Genomic DNA, 22,168 nt, shown 5'->3' on the forward strand with positions numbered 1-22,168 from the left:
CAAGGACAATCTCTGAGTCAACGTTTTGGAAGCTGTTCTCAGACCGGTGATTGTCAGCTCTTTCAGATGTTGATGAGGAGGATACTTGGGACAAAAGAAATAAAAGAAAACAGAAAGATAAGAGCACAGGTAGTTGGAATATCCACTTGCTGAACTTGCTCTCAAACCTAAGAAACAATAGAAAACATCTTCCAACACAGAGCCCTGTTAATACTATGTGAGAGTAGAGCCAGAGAGTCAATATAATTATTGGGGGGGGGCGGGAAGAAGGGGGTTCAAATGTTCGAGTAGAAATGGAATAAAATGCATTTTTCTACCCTCCCACACACATACAAAACATGTACAGATTTATACATATTATAAGTAATAGGGAGCAAGTCTCGGACACTTAAGAGACCACAGCGAAGCCAGATCTACAAGCAAGAATGATTTTACAATTGTTGAGTTGAAGGCTGGTTTAGCTGAAAAACCCCTGACAGATATTACGCCCACCCCAAACACACATGTCCACCACCATACCATAGAGAGTGCAAATCTAGACACAAATGCTTTGCTCTTATAATATTTAGCTACTGTGATTCAGTACCTAAGTGAGTGAAAGTGAGAAACAGCTTTTTTTGTTCCCCCAGCTATGGTAAACCCACCCTGGCCTCCACTGAAGATCTGTCTCATCACGAGGCTCACCTATTAGGGAGATCCCTAGTCTCAGGTTTGGTTCTCCTGAAGCCCTAACTCTCCCTAGGGTGACCACAGAAAACTTGCCCTACACTCATGACCCCCTCCTACCCAAGTTATCCACAGATAAGCCCACAGAAGATTAACACAGGTACTCTCTCCTCCTCACACACAGTGACACATTTGTAGATACACATAGACACACACAGAGTAAATTCTCGGCCACTCACCCATGCAGAAATACACACACTTGAATATAGTGGCACATACAGCTGTATGCAAATATGCCCTCTCTCAACCCAGTCTCTCATAAAGATAGTTCTCCTTTCTTTTATACTCATATTCATACGGGTTCAGAAACAGTCAAATGTCCATTGGTAGATAAGTTGAGAGGGTATCTGTTTTGGCAGACAGAAGTGGGTGTCAAGTGGGTGAGTAGACAAATGACTGGAAAAAGGTGGTGGCTGAGTGAGAATGGGTGGGTAGATGACAGAGTGACTGTGTAGGAAGAAGGACAAGTAACCAACTATGATAAGATTCTAGAATATCATATTTTCCAACCTTTGAACTCTCATTGCGGTTTTCCTTCAAATATTCTCCAAGTCTCATATCTCCCTTCTCTTTGTCTGGCAATCTTTAGCTCTCTCTGTCTCAGTCTCTCTTCGTGTGTGTCGGGAGGGGGTGTATTTTACTTTCCCATAACAAAAAGCTTCCTCTAATGCCAGGTAATATTTTATAACAACAAGATCCCTGATAGGTAAATGTAACTGCAGTTAAGAATTATTTGTAGTAATGAATTTGTGGAAATGTAATGAGAAAAAGAAAATGTACTTGTTTATTCCTTTCAGGAAATTCCTCTATTCCCCCTGGTTTTCATCAGCTATATTTTTGGCAGGCTGTGGGCATGGAAATGGGAAGACATCCCTCTCAAAGAGAATTATAATAATCACATCTGATTTATACAGATGTCACCATAGGGTTAGGCAGTTGGAAAATCCAGCAATCAAAATGGATAGGCACCTAAAATTAAGGACATGTCACACTTTTGCTAACACTGGTTTTTAACATTATCAGTAGTTCACAGGAGATTTTTTTCCCCAGACTTCTAAGGTGATTCAGCATGGTAAGACAGTTTTATATCTTATGAGTACAGAAACAAGCTATAGATGCTGGTACACTTCCTGCAAATCCATGACAAAGATTTAATTCATTTGGATTTCTTGAGCATATACTTTGTGTGCTAGACACTAAGGAAAACATTGGAGAAATAAAAGACATTGTGCCTGGCCCCAAAGAATTTACGGTCTAGTTGGGGTGTATTGGAGTGGCCTTGTGGGATTTCAGCTGAGCACTAAAGGACAGGTAGTATTCCTAAGCAAGCCAAGAGAACAGTATGAGTAAAAGTTACGAATCGGAAAAGAGAGTAGTATGTTTAGCCCACAGTTAGGAGGTTAGACAGGACAGGTGAAGGTAACATGTTTGAGAATGGCAGGAAGAAAAGACAGGTGGGTAAGCATGAGAACGAAGTTGTACAGAACTTGAAATATTGAGTTGAGATCTGTCACCAATAGAGTCACCCAAATTTGATCTCTTTTATAAAGCCAACATTTATTAATACAATAATATCAATCTTTTCTAAGTCCTGGGAGAAACTCATGTGACAATGAAAATCTTTAAAATGTGAAGCATTTTTATAGAAATGCAACACAGATCATGAACTAAAATATATACTGGGGGTAGTAAATGAAAAGAGAAGTAATAGAGAAAATAGTTACTCTGATAGGCCTTACAATTGTAATAATTCTCATGAACACAATTATTCTTTCAAATTGAAGAACCTGGTAGGCTTCTGAAGGATGTTTAGGTGGACTGGACAAGTAACTAAGGATAATAAACTATACTAAGTATTCCAAACCCTCTAATCCATTTTGAGTACATGCTAAGAAGACAGGCTGGCTTCTGGTTATTCTGACCTTTCATCTATAATGTAATGATCTGTTTGTTCTTTATTGAACAAATAAATATTAGAGACCACTAATCCTAATCAGGGAGGTGAGTACAAAAAGGGTAGTTATAAACACCAACAATGAACCTCCAGAACAAAAAAGTACAAATAAGCACAGTATCGGTCACTGGCCAGAAAGTCAAACCCCTTTCCCTTCTCCTGTAGGACTCCCGTGCTCCCCCCAGGGCCAGGGGAGTACGTTCAAGGCCATCTCCCCCATAGCTTCTGACAGCTGGCTTTCTCCTTTCTCCATGGGGAGGAATCAAGCAGATTAAGGGGATAATCCTAAATGCTTTTCTAAATTAAAATTAACTCAAATAAGTGAGGATATGCGACACTCAAAGTCAGACTTCCTCTCTGCTTAATGTGGAGAACTAATATCCTTTTATACTTGGCACCAAACCAAAGTGACCCCTACCCCACCCCATCCCCCTCTCACACAAGCAGCACCTCCCTCTCCCTCCTCAAAGTCCAAGATGTTCCAGACGACATAACAAACCACACGGTTGGGAATGATTCATATGTTTCCACTCGCTGTCCAAAAATGAGCAAAAAACTTTCCACTTAATTTATAATCTGAATTTTCTGCCCATTTCCTAAAAACTTAAAGGGGAACGATTCAAAATCTGGCCTTTATTTCTCCAAAAATTACTGATTAGTTACAGAGTAAAGTATCTTTTGGTAAAATACTTTTGTGTTCCATCCATCCCTGGAGACAAGTACTATAGCTGCATGATGCCAAATATCTAATCAATCATCCAATGTTTTCATGTTTTCGGATGTTTTCAAAAAGCTGGTGCTCTGTAGATACAGGCTTATTCTATCCAGTCTTTTGTTATCTCAGCAGTACATATGGATACAGATTTTTCTGTTTGGAATATTTCTCAAGGCCAATGCCTTATTATAGTTCCACCACCTGCAAATATTTGGCAGAGATTGTTCTATCCTCTCCATATCCCCCACTCTTCCTGCAACCCCACCCCCATCTCTTGCCATTAAAAGGCTGTAAGGTTATACAATATGTCTTTTCCTTGATGCTGTTAACCGTTTATCTGTGACCCATGAAATGTACAGTTGCTGGAGCATAAATGTAAGTTTCAAATCACATTTCATAGGGAAAATTTCGCTCCAAAACACAGTGGCAGCAGGCTACAGTAGAAACGTTACTTAACGCAACTTAGCTCAAGATGTGAGTTCCAGTTCCAATTCCGTGACTTTGACCAAATCACTTAACCTCTCAAAGCCTCCATTTATACCACTTTAAAGCGTAGGGCTTCAACTAGACCAAGTGCAAGGCCTACCATCTTAGCATTCTAAGAATTGAAGCCAATGAGATTACTGCTCTCTGCAGTCTTGACATAAATGAGCATATCACCTTGAGTGAAATCAACAGATAAACATTAAACTTTGTACAAATATATAAATATTAAATGTAAATAAAAATCAAAAAAGGCACACACCATTGTCAGTGTGCCTCTCAATATTGATTTCAAAATATGACAGAAGGGAAAATGTACCCTATTTTGAATATTACTACCCTCAACAACATCATAATTTTTACATAAGTTACAATGACTTTTCCATAGCACGGCAAGAGGAAAATCTTCATTCCCTATTGCCCTCCATCCATCCTATCTGGGTCTTCTTTTCACCTTGACTTATATATCCAGGCCCTCTTTTGGGGTGGTGATCTCATTATTCAGTTAAACATTTTATTTTTCTGGAATTTCTGTGCAGTAGTTTCTTAAGAGAAATGAAGCCACAAAGCAGACAGGCAATGGCAATAAAACAACGTGCTGGATCTGACAGTTGTTAACATCAACGTGAGGTAGTAGTGCTTTAAAAAAAAAATGGGCACTTTGACTTGCATAAAAATATTATATGGGCACAACAACGTCAGAAAACTTTGTTCACCGAACAGGAACTTCCCAGGCAGGGACTGCAAACAAGCACTTCAAAATGAACACTGGCACAAAATAGGATACTGGGTTAAATATTTATTGCCTTCAGTTTAAATGTTTAGTTCAGGTATTTGATCATCCCTTCTGACTTCATGGTACCCTGAAGTCCCTTTGGACTGTCTGTTTTGTTTTCTTTTTTTAAGGCAGATTTAGATTTAGCCCCCTGTTAAGGCCTTGGTTGCAATTTGTAGCGGCCAGTACCAAAGCTTTGTTTCCCTCGTGTACTGAGTGTGCAGACACATGCGCTACTGTCCTCCACAAACACCTCTCACCAATGCAGATACATTCAGACACCTCCACCCACACCTACCAGGGACACGCCCAACCTTGCCACTGCTATACGTATACATATGCAAATCAGCACATATGCTAACTGTAGTACACCTACACAGTACTCACATACTTAAAAGGAGAGGTGGAAAGATCATGGCAAAGATATATAGGGTACAGTATGTCACTGTCAGAGGAGAGAGGGTGCTATTTCCCTGGACGGACTATCAGTGTGGGCCATAGGCTAATTCTCCCAGAACTGGCCAGAGGTGAATGAATGCAAGCAGGTTTGTGCAACAGATGAAACAGATTCCAGTGAGAGCCTGCAGGTGAGGAGGCTATTCGTCACGAGAAGAACTTGGAGTTAATTCACTTGTCGTATAGAAAAAGTGACCTGTTTTATTAGGGAACTTGCTAACTGTATAACTGTGTATAAAGAGACAAAGTTGTGTAAGGGGTATCTCCCAGATCCCTTACCTTGAGCTTCTCAAATCGATCATTCAGGGATGCGACCTGATGGTCTCGGTGACGCCCCACCAGTTTGCATAAGGCACAGATCAATTGGTCATCAGATACACAATACATGTTCACTTTCTCATTCTCATGGTCCAGGCAGGTGATCCCTCGAAGATGTGTGTCCGGCACTGGTTCCACCAGGCGGTGGCTGGTGAAAGGTTTCTTATTGGGGTGCGTGGCCCTCAGGCAACGGTCACAGTAGGAGACCTCGCAGGTGATGCATGTTTTCACTGCATCCCTTGGTGGGTCCTGCTCACAGAACTGGCAAGCAATTCGCTCACTAGACATGGCGCTGCTGGGCCTGTAAGTCCTCTCCCGGCGGCTCTCACTTGGGGAATTGGGTCCACTGACAGAAGCCTTCTGGAAGCGGTCAATAATGTTCTGCAGAGTCACATTCCTCTTGAGGCCATCCAGGCCCCGGTGGTTCAGTGAGATAACATACCTGCACGTAGGACACTGGAAAGCAGTAATGGGTTCAATGGATTCACCAGAGCTGCTGCTTGAGACCAAGATGCGATGGGCACAGCTGAAGCAGAGGCTGTGAGCACAAGGGAGCAGAAGGGGGTCTTCAAACAACTCTAGGCAGATTGGACAGGTCAATTCAGACTCCAGTGTTTCCATCTTTAGTGAAAATAATCCTGCTGAGGCATCAAGAACCGCAGAGGCTGGGCTTTCACCTGCAAGGAACACAAAGCCAGAGTCATTAAGCATTTCCAAAGGAAACGTGGTTGCAGCATAATTACACACTAACCAATGGAGGTTTTACAGGCTGGATTCCCCAGGGATGCTGGAGCCATAGGGAAGTGAGTTGGGAATTAATCAAGAAGACATTCTCTCCCTTTAAACCTTGATTTTGACAAATGCCTAGGTTTATTTTCCTGCACTGATAAATAGAAGCTAGTGGCCGCCTCGGAATCCCGGTTTACTGACTCACATTCCTATTCCAGCTCACCACCCCAGCACCGGTCAGTCTCTCACATACCCTCTCCACTGACATCTCTTGTCCTGGACTACGAGGCCCTGCCAAATTCTCAATCTCCATTCTCCAATACTGTTCTCTATTTTACTTCCAGTTAAAATATAGAGGCTGCTCCTATTTCACATCTAGTGGAAGGAAAACAAGGCCATATTTCAAACTAACTCTCTAGTTCTTGAAATGACTCCATTCTAAGAGCCTGCATAAAAAAAAGAGAGAGAGAGAGAGCTTTAGAAAATTCCCGGTGCAGGATAATACATTCTTCAGATGTGTGAACTTGAAATACTTCCTGTTACCACACATGGAAATTTCTGTTCCATCCCGTTTCTAGTAAACTGAGTTACTAGAAACAAATAGAAGTATTAAAATATAAAGATTATAAAATATATTTTGTCGGTTTAAAGTGTTCATCTTATTTATAGGGAAGAGAAAGGCATGTTTTGCTTTTGAATGACTTTTGTTCATCATCTCACTATCGCTAAGACTCTCATCAGTGCTTGAAAGTTTGACTCTGCCATTGGTATTTGCTCAGATTTTGTCATGTCAGAGATACCTGCATAGCCCTCTCACAGGATACTTAAATACTGAGTACAAGCACACATTGTGCAGAAATACAGTAGATGGATCCCTAAAAGCTGTTTCTAAATCAAACCTTTTAAGTGCACGGAACTAACTAGCTTTTTAACAGAAATCTATAGGAAACTGGACAGTAAGAGTAAGAATCTTTTTGTGAAATAGTCACTCTCAAGTTGGTTGGATAAGTTTAGACGTCTGTATAATCACTTTTTTAAAAAAGTGAGATGTGTGGTATTCTTATTTTACAATTTACAGGAGCTTGAAAATTGTTGGCTAGTATTTTGTAGCTTATAACATCTATCAGCATTCACCTATAGGGATGAAAAAGTAAAACAATTAAAATGTACATATATCATAAAATCTTAGAATTGGAAAAAACTTCAGAGATGAGCGATTCCAACTTCCACTCAGGGCAGGAATATTGCCTTTGGTAGTTCCACTGCTCAAATTCAACATGTCCATAGGTGAACTTGCTATTCTCCCCTGCTCCCCAAAATAAAACACCTGATCCTCTTCCAATTTTCCCTATCTGTTGACTATCACCATCCAAGCCTAGAAACCTAGGAGTTCTCTCATTTACATGTTTATCACTTCAACCACTTGGTGGCTTCCAGAACATTCTGATTTATTTTATTTACATATCTGTGTCTCCAGCTAACTCTCCTTGCTCCTTGAGGGCATCAACTATTTTATATTTTTATTAATGGCACAGTGCCTCACACTCACTGGGTATTTAAAAATTGTTAAATGAAGGATCCCTTAAAGTAGAAGAAGTTAAAGAAGGGACCTAGCATTTATTGAGCACCTCCTGTATTCTGAGTACCATGTTAAGGACTTTACACACGATATTTCAATAATTCTATCAGGAAGGCTGTACAAAAGGTACTAACACTATATGCATATTATGGTTGGGAAACTGGGGCTCAGCGTTATTACATAAATGAACCAGGAACAAACGTACCCAGAGCACTGGGACAGTCTAATGCCAATGCCTGTGCTCTTTCCCCCACACCTTTATTTCCATCATCTCACCTCCTTCACTTGACAAATATCTTGACTATTTACAATAGGGTTTCTAGACAGCATGCTTCCGCTTCTATTTGTGTCTCTCCGTGTCCCTCTGAGTTTCTCCGAATCTGCCTCTCACTCCTAGTCCCTTTCTGAATCATATCTCTTTCTTCTAGGCCCATCTCTACCTCACTCTGCATTTCTATTACTGTCTCTTCCAGAACTGCAGGTCTGCATTCCTCAGTGTCTGTGTTGGAAGCTACCTGGGACAATCACGTAAGGCCTCCTGCCAAAATGATAGTTGGTCAAGAGCATTGTGGATAGATCTGCCTCTGTGTTTACAGAAACAATTAGAGTATCACAACTCTTCTAAATCTTTGGAGCATGCCATATTAATTCTTCTGGGCAGAGGAAAAGCTCTCCTAATTTTCCTGCAACCCTAAAAGTTGTTCCTAAGTGTGACACTTGAACCTCACGATGAAATTAAGCTTAGGAAAGCATGCCATGGGTCAGGATTTCTTTGGATAAGGTCAAAATAGGATTTTTAACCAGGGATTTCTGAACTTTCCAGAAATGTTTAAAGAATGCTGCATGTATATCATATATACACTTTCATGGGGAGAGGGTTTTCCATAGCATTCGAAATGTTCTCAAAAGTGTCCTTGACAGAATAAAAAGTCAAACATCAGTGCTTCAAAATAATCACCCTAACTGATTTCAGCTCTATAAAGAATAATACAAGATGGTTACAGTCTGTTGCTTACGGTAAATAACTTTTTCTATTATACTGTTTCTATTCTGTTTTATTTTACAGTTTGGGGGAACTGAGTCTTTTTTCAACTTCTCCAAATGTCTGTTCATCTCATCTCTCACTTATGAGGCCACCTTGTTCTGGTCGCTCCTAATATTTCAGCATCCTTTCAACCTATCTCCTATTTTCCCTACTTCCCTGATTACCTAAACACACTTCCCCTTAAAATTTATTGTGCATTTGCCATGTGCCAGGCACAACAACCCTCTAAAGGGTGGGTACTACTTTACAACAACAAAAAAGGTAACTTGTCCAGGGTCACTCTTGCTTGCAAGTAGCAAAGCTAAGATTCAAAGCCAGATAAAACTGAGAGTCCAAAAATAAACTCATATATTTATGGTCAACTGACTTTTGATAAGGGTTCCATAACCATTCAACAGGGAAATAGTAATCTTTTCAACAAGTGGTTCTGGGACAACCGGATGCTCACATGCAAAAGGATGAAGTTACAGCCCGACTCCACATTATACATAAAAATTTACTCAAAATGGATCAATGATCTAAATGTAAGCACAGAAACTATAAAACTGTTAGAAGGAAGCATAAGTGTAAATCTTCATGAACTTAGGTTGAGCAAGGGTTTCTTAGATGACACCAAATGCACAAGTAACTAAAGAAAAAAACTGATAAATTGGACTTCATCAAAATTTAAAACTTCTGTGCCATAAAAGACACCATCAAAAAAGTGAAAAGAAAACTCACAGAATAGGAAAAATATTTGCAGATCATATACATGCTACAGGTCAAGTATCTAGAAATATACAGAACTCTTACAACTCAGCAATAAAAAGACAAAATTTTTTTAAATGGCAAAGGATCTGAATAGACAATTCTCCAAAGAAGTATGCAAATGATCAGTAAGCATATGAAAATGTACTCAACATCGTTAGCCATTAGGGAAATACAAATCAAAACCACACTGAGATCCCACTTTACACTCACCAGGATACCTATAATATTACCTCACACACACTAGGATGGCCATAATTTTAAAACAAAGCAAATGTCGGCCAGGATATAGAGAAATTGGGACCCTCATACATTGCTGATGGGAGTGTAAATTGATGCAGCTGCTTTGAGAAACAGTTTGGCAGTTCCTCAAAATGTTAAATGTAGAGTTACCATACGATCTAGAAGAACTGAAGATATGCTCACTCAAAACCTTGTACACAAATGTTCACAGCAGCATTATTCACAATAACCAAATGGTGGAAACAACCCAAATGTCCCTCAACTTATGAATGGATAAACAAAGGTGGTATATCCATACAATGGAATATAATTCAGCAAGAAAAAGGAATGAAGTACCGTTACATGCTACAACCTGGATGATCTTTGAAAACATTATGCTAAGTGAAAGAAGCTAGTCACAAAAGGTTACAGATTATATGATTCCCTTTGTAGGAAATGCCCAGAACAGGCAAACCCATAAGAACAGAAACTAGATTAGTGTTTGTCAAGGGCCTGGATGGGGGAGGGGAATGAAGAGTGACTGCTAATGTGTATGGGTTTTCTTTTGGGGATGATGAAAATGTTTAGGAATTAGTGGTGATGACTCCACAACTTTGTGAATATACTAAAAACCACGGAATTGTACACTTTAAAGTGGTGAATATTATGGTATGTGAATTTTACCTTAATTTTTAAAAAAAGATTCAAACCCACAATCCAGAGTGTGAACAGTTAACCACTATTCCATACTGCCAACTGTGTAATTATGTAGTATTTCTAAACTGTATTGAATTGCTTACTCCTTTCAATTGTTTTTCTAGGTTAGTGATTCACTGTCTAGGTTTTGCAATACCTGGGATATCTCTTATGATCAATGGGTGTCAGAGAATTATGAGCTCCCAATTTTTTATTCATTTAAAAATTATAAGGCTCCTAAAAAATATCTGACTGCTAGATCACAAAATACCTTTAGGAAGTATAGGAGGAAGTGGTATGCCAAAAAATAAAACAACAGCAGTGCTGCAACTTCAAAAAGTTTGTGAATCACTAATCTATGCAGAATTAGAAAATATACTAAGGAGAAAGACAGGATGTAAACCTGATAGGGTGCCACTGAATTACAGGTAATCATGAAGCTTTTGCCAGAAAACACAATGGTTTGTCACAAAAATGCACTGATGAAATGCCTGGGCAAGCAGACCAATTGCCATGTTAAGAAACAAATGCCCACATCCACATCCACTGATTTGTTCCCTTCCGTATTATTTAGTTACCGCCGTGTAGTCAAATAAGGATGTTTATGTATTTGCCCTTGTTCCAGTATAAAATTGTTTCTCTATGGCTTATCGTCACCCTGCACCCTCCACCCCTTCAGGCTGAGACTCCTGAAAAAAAAGTTGATGAGAATAAACTATAATAAGGTATCAAAAGGCTGTGTGAGTAGGTAGAAGTACAAAGGAGGAGTTTCAATGCAGGCGATTAGGACAAAAATAATACATTCTACACGAACAAAATGAAAGACTGATTTTAGCATTGCCCTTCAAATCCAACATTTGGTTAACTCTAATCAGAGAGAGAAGCCGTGATCTGCACTTAGCAGAATGCTATTATTTCAAATGTTATTTGAACATAATTAAATGCCCACTTTTTTCAACAGTTTATATTCCATCTAGTTTTCATCTTCCAGGTCTGCAGAGCATGGCTCTGGGTTCTCATTACCTCCCTGAGGAGCCATGGTCTCCCTTTCTTCAAAGAAAAACCATGCGTGTAAAATCCGACCTGAACCCTGGGCTGTAGACTGAGGATTGAGCTGGGCTGCAGGATTTACATTATTTAGGATATTAACATTTATGTCCCATGAGCTCTTCCTTAAAACACTAGAAACTGTCCCTCTGCCTTGGAGGATGAGCAAATGAGTCCCAGCTTAGTCTGATGTTCCCTTAACTGTAAAATGTCACTCAAGTTGGACTGGAATCACCAGACGATCTCTTTAAGATGTGTCCCAGCTCTGACATCCTATTATTACGGAGCTCTTGCTATCTGTTACCACATAGGAAAGACACCTTGGATTATTGAAAACCAGCTCCTCAAGACACAAATCTTATTTATTAGTGTGACTGGAAAGGCTGACAAGCGATGGGCATCATCATGAAAGGAACTGGAAATAAACAAAATGCATTACTTACCCCTGGCTGAGCCAAGGTGTTCAAGGACAGTGGCTGGTTTTGCCTGTTGTACCTCAAAGATATAACGGGTGTTCCAGGGGACAGCTAAAGGGGAGGGGAGTCCTATGGGAGTACAAACTAATGACAACACCTTTTGGAAGAAAAGGAAGAACCAAATCCTAGAATACTATTGGTAGGAAAGGACCACTTTAAGCTCAAAATTGATCATTTGGGAACATAAAAGGCAACCAATGCGTACAACTCTCACCCTAAAAAGATAAAGACTGAAAATAGAAACCCAGAAAAAAGAGGCTAAGTGGTCAGTAAGCATAATAAATAGTAACAGTCACCTTACATTTGTGTACCAATCTTATATTTTTCAAATGGTTCCAAAGGCATTATCTCATTTGATCCTCACAACAGAGCCTGGTTGCAGTCCTGGCTCTAAACTGAATTAGCTGAGTGATCCCAGGTAAGACATTTAAACTATTTGGGCCGCAGCCTCCTCATCTGTCGAATGAAAAATATCTGCCCTACCCATCTCACAGGCTCTTGCGAGGATCAGATGAGAATAAAATAAAATTATTAACTTGCTTTACAAATACAGATATTCTCAACACACATTCACAGATGACAGATACAGAGCAAGTTATTGAGGAAATAGCACATGTTTGGAAATTCACCCCAAATGCATGGTTGACATAATGGAGGACAATTACACTCCCCCACAAGTTTTCTGGAGGACCATGGGTCTGATTATGGCATTTATTATGCTCATATCTCTCCCCTGTTACACTGGAATCCCCCCAAAGGAAACAACTCTCTTCTTTTTCCTTAAGCTTTTATCATGCACAGGAAGAGCTCAGGACTGGATGTTGATTACCAACTGACAGCACCAGAACCAGTTCCTGTCTAATAGGTTATTAAAGACTACTTAATATTTTACAGTACATGGATTTAAAGATTTTTTTAATGACTTGAGACCTAGACTTTTTTTAAAGACTTTTTTTGATGTGGACCATTTTTAAAGTCTTTATTGAGTTTGTTACAATATTGCTTCTGTTCCATGTCTTGGCCTTTTGGTCCCAAGGCATGTGGGATCCCAGGTCCCCAACCAGGGACTGAACCCCTGCATTGGAAGGAGAAGTCTCAACCACTGCACCACCAGGGAAGTCCCTTAATGATCTTTTCTTTACAATAATTAGCTCCTAAATCCAACCATTGGCTATTTTCTACAATACAGTTATCATAGACATTAAAACAAATATCACAATAGCAGAACTAAAAGTCCTAGATCTGCTATGAACACAAAAGATTAATCTAAGTAACCAAGAAACAGATTTGCCTAGGTAACACATGATAATTGTCAGAAATCGTAAGTACAATTCATAACACCTTTATCTTAATGCCAATCACACGGGCAGTTTTGAGGCTGGAGAACAAATGAAGAACAAACTTAATTTACCTACTGCTACCAGCACAGCTTTCCATCTATTCTAGGACTGCTTTTCCCAATCTCTGTTACCCAATTAAATATATGTCAATTTTTAAGTGTTCAGTGGCACACCTGGATGGTCAGTCATCTCTACTTCTACAGAATAAAATTGGCAATATATGTATGTAGGGCACGCTGTTGAATGTCAGGCTGAGAGGATCCCAAGTTCAGGTCAGAAACAAGGGACAGAGAACAGAAGCCTATTTGCAATTAAGCTTCTACTCCCCTGGGAACCACATGGATCTTAGCAACACTGAACAAAGGGCAATAGACAAAGCGATCGAGGATTCTGGGCCGTAAACCATTTTTCTATCTCTGGGCTGTATACATTCAGACACGTCACTGTCCTGCATAAGCATCGTCTACCATGCCCATAGATTATACCCCTAACTGGGCAAAATGCAAATACTGGCATTTTCTGTTTCAGGAGGATTTTAAGTCATATAATGAATTTGTTATCGGATCTTTTGGTCTCTGTAAGAGGAAGATCCAGGGACTGGGGATGCTGCTCATCAACTAGAGGAGTCTGACCTGCAGGAAAGAAGCCGAGAGAAAGCCCAAGGTCAGGCAGTCAGAGCTCTGCAGGGAGAAAAGAATCCAAGTAGGACAAGTCTTACTAAGGATACTCTGCTAACCCACTTAGGCAGAACCAACACCTTTATTATATATTCAGGTAAACCCCACATGGAGAAGGGAGTGGTGAGATGTTGGCATATTACTCAAAATCCCTCCACCACCCATATTTTAACCATTTAGTAGTCTTAGCAGCTTACAGGATTTCTAAAGGCAGAGCAGGAGCTGGGAGATTGACTGCCAAAAAGAATATGTCTGTCTGTGGTCGTGGAGAAGGGGAAGATGGAAAAAGAGAAACTGTAGAAAGAGCCACAAACCTCCAGTGCCCACAGTAGACTCTTAGCAGAGTTTTAATTCATGAAAATGGAAGGAGAAACATATATTGATCCTTGGAAGAGGGGGGAAATAAAAAGAAGACTAGCAACCTGCACAGGGCGATCAGTGGAGTTGGGATTTCTTATCTCAACACCATTGTATCTGGTCTTCTCACTTGTTAGCATGATCCAACACAGGTTGAGAAACACTTTTCTAGTCTATTTTTTTTTTACACTGCTCAGTGATGAACACAATGTTTGTTGAGAGACGTGAAATACAGACATTAGCACAATACCACCTTGGTACTCAAATTTCATTCATCAAAAAGTGAATAATTGTGAACTCTCCTGAACTGTGGTATATACAGTACCAACATGTTGCATGTCATATTTTGGTGATGCAATACTCTAAGTCAAGACACTCAGCCTAAGTAAGGAGGTGCTTCACAAACACAGTACCACATTTTCCCCTTTTGAACAGAAGAGGAGACAAAAACTTAATGCTAACTGGAAATGGAACACCCCCTGGCCTCCACTAGCAGCCAAGGCCCATGGCCTAACAGCTAGGGCCATAAAGACTGAATCACACACACACACACACACGGCCAAGCGGGTACCTCTGAGAACAGCCATTTGAGACACATTCTGTGCCTCCGCCCTGTCTTCACCTCCTTTTTAGGGCTCTCTGTCCCTGTTGGGAAAGAGAGAACCTGAGTGCTAAGGGACAGAGTGAAGGGAGGACCTTCTCTCCTCTTCACCAAGTAGCAAAGACATACTCCTTCTGCAGTTTCCTTCTCAGCTGTCATGGTGTCAGCAGATTTTATGGGAGGAGAGATGAGGGGATGGACAGGCTCACTACCAGAGCACTTTTTTGGACGCAATTATGAGACTCCACTGGCACTGCTTTAGGATCTACAAGTTGGAGCAAGTTGCCCTGCACTTAGAGGAGGGATTAACTAAACCGATTTCACCTAAATCAATTTGCACTGTTCAGATGATATGTTCATGAAGCAAACAAGTCATTCTGATTTGCAGCAGTCCTTCCCGAGGGTGGCCTTGCAAGGTACAACATGCTAGATGAGTCTAGTAGTCATGAAAGGAAATGGGAGACAAACAGTTGCTCCTTCACGTCTCCAGCCTCTACCGCTGTGCAGCACAGCCCCTCCCTGTCCTAATCCAGGAGCTGCAAGTAAGAAGGCAGGCCTTAAACGAGCAGGAGGCCAAAATACAAGGCCAAGGCTGGGGGGCCCTAGCCCAGTAGGCAGAGGATTCTGCACACTGTAGGTGCTTTTAATAAATATTGTTGACTCACCACTGCTAGATGCTAATCATGCTCAGATGGCCATGCCTAAAATTATTTATGCCACTTTTCAGTAGAAATTAACTACCTGCCCCCAATATGGTCTAAAAATGAATGAGGTTATGTTTTCAAATAGAAATTAACTACCTGCCCCCATATGGTCTAAAAATGAGTGAGGTTATGTTTTCAAATGAGTCTGACTCAGATTGTTAGGTTAGAGTACATTAGATATGATTCAAGGCTTAGCTTAAAATAATCACCATTACTCTGTATGCCTAGCTTTCTGTATGTTTTCATTCAGTTGCACGTGCACTAAAGAAAAAAAAAAAAGACTTAGGACCAAAGTAGGGTGCTAGATTTGGCTCCCAAGGGAGTTAATAATGGCAAGTTAGGGTTCCCAGTAAACTAGGGTTCCTACTTACACCCAATCTATTACCCCAATAAAAGGTAAATGAAGTACTTTCTTTGAAAAATATAATGCTGAGGGTTTATAGAACGCTTTCATCTTCAAAGGACTAAGCCAAGATTCACAATAGCCAGTATACAATATGATGCCTTTCATACAAGTGCATCAACTATGAAAGAAAGGTCATAGGAATGTCCTAAGGCCACAAAGCCGATGTAACATCAGATTTGGGATGAGCTCTCTGATCTTCTTGGCTCCTAGACTTGTATTTCAACCACATCAATCAAGTTGTGAGGAACCATCAGGAGACATCTAATTCACATTATATATCTGCATTAAGTTAAGTGATTGGACAGGAATATGTAAGAATAGCAAAGACTCTTTCCCCCTCAGGGCAGTGATCAGTGGAGAGGAGTGAAAAGGAGGATGTGAGAGTTAGGGGTAACCAGCCCGGGTAGAGCTGAGAAGTTGGGAGAGATTCTCCCTGTTCAGCATTCCCCTTCTATTGGAACACTGTCAGAGAACTGATTAGAGTACTGGGAGGGAACAGAATGGGGTTCAAGGCAGCCCTTATGGCCCAACTTGAGAATCATAAGAATCAACCCACACACAGCACTTGTCTATTTACATAGCCTCTAATATATTCCTTTACAAGGGCTCCTCTTCAGAGACAAACAACGATCACCGTCCACCCTCCCCACACTCAGAAACCCTCAAAAAGGCAAACTGGTTCAGAAGCCAGAGGCGGCACGGCTGGGAGGCCGAGAGGGCACGGGTTGATGGAGAGGAGTCCAGGGGACGGGTGGGAGATTCAGGTGGGCAGGTAGGTGTGTGACGACCACGTAGGAAGAAGGCGAGTGAGCGTGAAGGCGGGTAAAGGAGTGTGGAAGAGAGAAAGTGAAGAACCCAGCGACCCCAGGATCCCAATTTCCTGCTCTGAGAAGAAACGCCTCCAAGAAATGCGCTGCATACGAAATGCTAAGTAACCTAAACCTTACCATCACACCGAAAAGGTTTCTGTAAGTCTACTCCGCCGTTATTTACTTAATTCTTACGAGCAGGAATGGAGAAACCCCACCTCTCCCGGGTTCAGTCGCAGTCTGTCCTGGGGACCTAGTCTAAGTTTTCCCTCTCCTCCACTGAGCTGGTTTCACAGCTAGGCCAGAAATAAGGAATCACCCAGACGGAGACTCGAGGATCGCTCCTCCGGCAGCAAAGGGATTAAGTTTCGCCGGGCCTCCCTGCGGGCAGGGTTGTCCGTAGCATCTCCGGCTGCCGCAGCAGCCACCGCCGGGCGGCCGAGGGGCGCCGCCCGGGCCAAGGAGGCTGCCGGCCGCGGGAGCGTGGGAAGGCGGCGGTGCCCTTTCCCAGACTAGCGCCCAGGCTCCGGGAGAGCCGCTCCAGGGCCCGCGCCCGGCCGGGCCGGGCTGCGCGGGAGGCCTCGGACCCGCCCCCGCCCCGCACCCGGAGTGCAAACTCCGTCCCGGGAAGGCAGCGATGGGTGCCCGGGCCCCAGCGGCACAACGGGGAGCCAGGGCCGGGCCGGGGCGCCTGCCGCCGCCGCCGCCACCTCGAGCCTCGCGGGCCCCGTCACCCCGCCCCGCCGAGCCCCGGAGCAGCCCTCGGCCGGCTCCGGGCCCCGGCCGCACCTGAGACACGGCCCGAGCCGGGGCCGAGCCCTGCGCCGGCAGTGGCGCTCGGCCCCCAGGGCCGCGGCGAGGGGGCGCCTTTTACCCAGAGCATTCCCGGCTGCCGGCCACGTCCTCTGCGCGCCCGAGGGAGCCGGGTGCTCGCCTGCCTCCCGCGCGAGCTGGCTCGGGCTCTGGCGCGAGCTCCCTGGCCGCCGCCGCCGCCGCCGCCGCCGTTGCTTGCCGCCGCTCTAGGCCGCCGCCCGCCTTCGCCGCCGCCGCCGCGCAGCAGCCGGGATCCGCCCGCCCGCGCTCCCCGCCGGGGACAGCACGGCGGCCGCCAAGCCACCGCAGCTGGGTCTCCTGAGCCAAACTTAAGAGTTTTCGCTCCTCAGTCCAGGGGCAGCACCATGACACCGCGGCAGCACCACACTGTCATTTCCGCCGCCGCAGCAGCGGGCGGGGGGGGGGGGGGAGGCAATCCCGACGAAAAGGGGGATGGGGTGGGGGCGAACCGGGCTGGGGCTGCCGCCCCGAGGGAGCGCTGGGAAGGGCCCGGCAGCACGGGTGCTCCGCCACCTTCCCCGGCTCACCTTCCGCCGCCCCCGCCGCTCCCAGCTCCCCCTGCCCCTCCTCTGGAGGCGCGTTTACAGGTTTTCTCCCCGGGCAGGAGTGACCGGAGAAACCTGAGCGAGCAAAGGCAGCGGGTGGGTGGGGTTCGGGTTACTACTGTACCTACCAGCTGATTCCAGCAGCCTCTTCTCCAGCGTCCTGTCATCTTGAAGGAAGACACACGCAGAGGGGCCCGAGCGGGCGTGTGAGCGAGTGTGTGTGTGTGTGTGGTGTGTGTAAGAGAGAGAGAGAGCAGAATGTGTGTGAAATGCAGAAGGAAGGCTCTGGCCAAACTCTTCTCCCAGCCGCCAAGCCCCCGGTCCCACAACCCCCCAGGTTAGAACAACGAAAAGGCCGTTGCAGCTGGCAATGAGAAGAGAGTGCCTAGGTCCACCGCACAGGTCCTCGGACGAAGCTGCTCTATGCAAAGTTAACTACAAAGTAAAACAAAAATAGTGGAGGAGACAGAAAAGGGCAGACAATTGAAGGAAACCCAACCCCTCTTGCTTTTTACAAAGGGAGAATGGCTGTGTTTTATTGGCTTTGAGCAGAAGTTGTGGGGATGGATTAAAGCCACCAAAATTTAAAAACAAAACCAAAAAAAGGGGGAGGAGGGGGGAGAGAGTACGGCTCCATTTACACATTCAAATCCTTTATGGGCAAAACAGGAGGGTCACTAATAAGAGGACAATGGGACCGATGCCAGCCATACAGGTATTCAGTGCCCGTAATAAGCTAATTGGTCCATCTGGAACCCAGAAGCGCTCATTGGCCTGGAGTCAGCCCATGGGCTGACCTGTCATTGGCTCAGAGACCACCGCCCCCCTCAGGAGGAGGGTGGGAGAGGGAAGGAGGAGGAGGCCCCAAAGGAGATTCTGTACCTAACATGGGGAGATGAAGGGCAGAAAAAGGGGAGATGAAGGGGAAAGAAATGAGAAAATGGGAGGAAACAGCCCCCTCTCACATAGGCCTCCCATTACCTTCCATGGGAATGAGTCCAGAAAAATTAAGGTAATTCTGGGTGTATCCCATCAGAGAACCAATAGTCATTAGCCAACACCCCTGGTAAACAATGTGCTAGAGAGCACTGAGGTGGAAAGGAAGACAAAAATCACAACCAGGCTATCCTGATGAAAGTCTGGCCCTAAGAGAAGTGAAAGTTAATGAGTCACACCAAAAGCACAGGCAAAAATAGGCAAGTGGGACTACATCGAACTTAAAAACTTCTGTGCAGCAGAAGAATCAACAGTGAAAAGGCAAGAATGGAGGGAAAATATTTGCAAACCATATATCTGATAAGAGGTTAATATGTAAAGGACTCCTACAACCCAATAACAAAATAAATAACACAATTAAAAAATGGGCAAAAAAAAAAAGGGCAAAGGACTTGAAAAGACGTTTCTCCAAAGAAGCTATATAAATGGCCAACAAGCATATGAAAAGATGCTCAATGTCACTAATCATAAGGGAAATGCAAACCAAAACCACAATAAGATATTATCTCACACTTGTTAGCCTGACCGGTATTAAAAAATAAACAACAACAACAACAAAACAGAAAATAGTGTTGATGAGGATGTGGAGAAATTGGAACACTGTACACAGTTGGTGGGAATGTAAAATGGTGCAACTGCTATGGAAAACAGTAAGGAGGTTCCTCAAAAAATTAAAAATAGAACCACCATATGATTCAGCAATCCCACTTCTGGAAATATATCTGAAAGAATTGGAAGCAGACCCTCAAAGAGATATTTGCACCCCCATGTTCATTGCAGCATTATTCACAATAGTGAGAAGTGAAAGCAACCTAAATATCCATGGAGAGGTTAATGTACAAAGAAAATGTGGCATATACATTCAGTGTATATGCACTGAATATGGCATATACATTCAGCCTTAGGAAAGAGGGAAATCCTGCCACATGCTATGACATGGATGAAAAACTTGAGGGTAATATGCTAAGTGAAATAAGGCAGTCACAGAAGGACAAATATTGTGTGATGCCACTTATAGAAGGTACCTAAAGTAGTCAAACTCATAGAAACAGAAAGTAGAATGGTGCACGTTAGGGACTGGGGGGAGGGGGAGGGAAGGAGTTGTTTTGTGGACTTAGAGTTTCAGTCATGCAGGATTGGGGTGAGGGGTTCTGGGGAATCTGTTGCACGACAAGGTGCATGTGGGTGACAGTATTGTATTGTACACTTAGAAATTGTTGGGAAGGTGAATTTTATGTTCTATGCTTCTTGCCACACTTAAAAAGTTAATTTTTTAAAAATTGAGTCAGAAATAAAATGATCCTAGCATAACAGAAGAGTGTATGTATAAGAATTATATATGTGCATTATATATATTTATATATCGCAAATATTAAGTGAGAAGAGCAAGCTGTGTATGGTTTGCTACTACTATGTGAAAAGGGGGGTAGGAATATGTCTGTCTATGTGTGGTTGTATGTGTATAGACTCTTCAGTAAAGATACCTAAGAAACTGATTACTTGGTTCCCTGAGAGTCAAGCATTGGAGAAGTATTTAACGTATTTGCCCTTTTGTATTGTTTGAATTTTTTAATAATGTTCGTGTATTACCTTTTCAAAAACAATTTTGTAAGAACTAGGAGGATAGAGACAAAAAATAGAACAGAGGTTACCAGGGACTGAAGGGAGGGGAGAATGGGGGGGGGATACTGTTTAATGGTTACACAGTTTCTATTTGGGATGATGGGAAAAGTTCTGGAACTGAATAGCAGTGATGGTTCCACAACATTGTGAAAGTACTTCATACCACTGAATTGTACACTCAAAAATGGTTAAAATGGTAAATGTTACATTATGTATATTTTACCACAATAAAACAAATTTTAAAAAGAACAAGGAGGTATACAGAACAGAGAGATTACTGTATTTGTGTAAGAAAATAGATGTATGCATATGCCAGTAAATGCATAGAAAGAAACCTGGAAGCACAGTGTAAAATAGTGTGAGCCTAGAATTGTGGTGGATGTTGAGGGGATCGTTCAGGTTTTTTTAAGGTTTTTTAAAAAATATTCATTTCTTTGACTGCGCCAGGTCTTAGTTGAGGCATGCAGGATCTTTAGTTGTAGCATGTGAACTCTTAGTTGCGGCATGTGGGATCTAGTTCCCTGCCCAGGGATGGAACCTGGGCCCCCTGCATTGGGAATGCAGAGTCTTAGCCACTAGACCACCAGGGAAGTCCCCAGGTTTGATTCTATATATTTTATAACTGTTTGAATATTAAAAAAATTGTTTTAAGATATGTCTCCAAAAATCCAAAGTTGAGTCAGAAGTCAATTGATCCCTGAGAATTCTTTAACCTCACTCGATATGACCCCTACAGAGAGATGGAAAATTTTCTAAAATGTGAAGAAATGACCACTTTCATCACAGACACACAGGAACCAAGTTAGCTGGCTCTTGGCAGAACTCACTTATAGGAGACTTGTTTTTAATGGCTTTTATTGTCCTTTAGAAACCACTCTTTCCTTCACTTTTCAGCAGTCTCCCCTTCACCTGAGCTTCCAGTGCTTTCAAGCTAGTCCCTGGCTTACCAGAGCTCTACACAGAGTATCCCGACACCATCTTCCCTCCCCAAGCAGCAGCCCCTATTCTGGACCTTTCCTTTTCCCTCCTCAAAACTTAAAACTACTTCTGGGCTCCTTTCACAAAGGATCTTACTGATGGAGGATTTCAATCAACTCGTTTGAACTAAATGTTAATAATTTCATTTGTCTCTGTAGATAATGTTTTAATTTTAACAGAGGCCTTCAATGTATTAACTCAAAGCAATGACTAATAGTGTGGGTGGGTGGGGATGGGGGTGGGAGATTTTGCTAATCGCATCACATAAGCAGCTGCTTTGAAAATATCCCCACTTTCAGTGGTTTTATGCAAATTATCGCTGTAAATGTA

At 42.8% G+C, this 22,168-nt stretch overlaps 1 protein-coding gene across 7 annotated transcripts in view; it reads right to left on the minus strand.

Annotated features, from left to right (window-relative positions):
- MID2 (midline 2) overlaps positions 1-22,168 on the minus strand; it is a 98,560-nt gene that overhangs the window by 61,352 nt on the left and 15,040 nt on the right. For 2 of the 7 annotated variants that reach the window (XM_057718508.1, XM_057718507.1), the window contains exons 1-2: positions 17,652-18,102; positions 5,389-6,104 (exon numbers count right to left, since the gene is read on the minus strand). In XM_057718508.1, coding sequence (XP_057574491.1) covers positions 5,389-6,104; positions 17,652-17,745 — 810 coding nt within the window. In that variant the 5' untranslated portion in view covers positions 17,746-18,102. Of the gene's footprint in view, positions 1-5,388; positions 6,105-11,935; positions 12,722-17,651; positions 18,103-18,223; positions 18,278-18,369; positions 18,573-22,168 lie in introns of those variants that run through there. The other 5 variants (XM_057718514.1, XM_057718510.1, XM_057718509.1 and 2 more) reach the window with 5 other exon arrangements.

This window comes from Hippopotamus amphibius, chromosome X (assembly GCF_030028045.1).
Source record: "Hippopotamus amphibius kiboko isolate mHipAmp2 chromosome X, mHipAmp2.hap2, whole genome shotgun sequence".
Taxonomy (NCBI): domain Eukaryota; kingdom Metazoa; phylum Chordata; class Mammalia; order Artiodactyla; family Hippopotamidae; genus Hippopotamus; species Hippopotamus amphibius.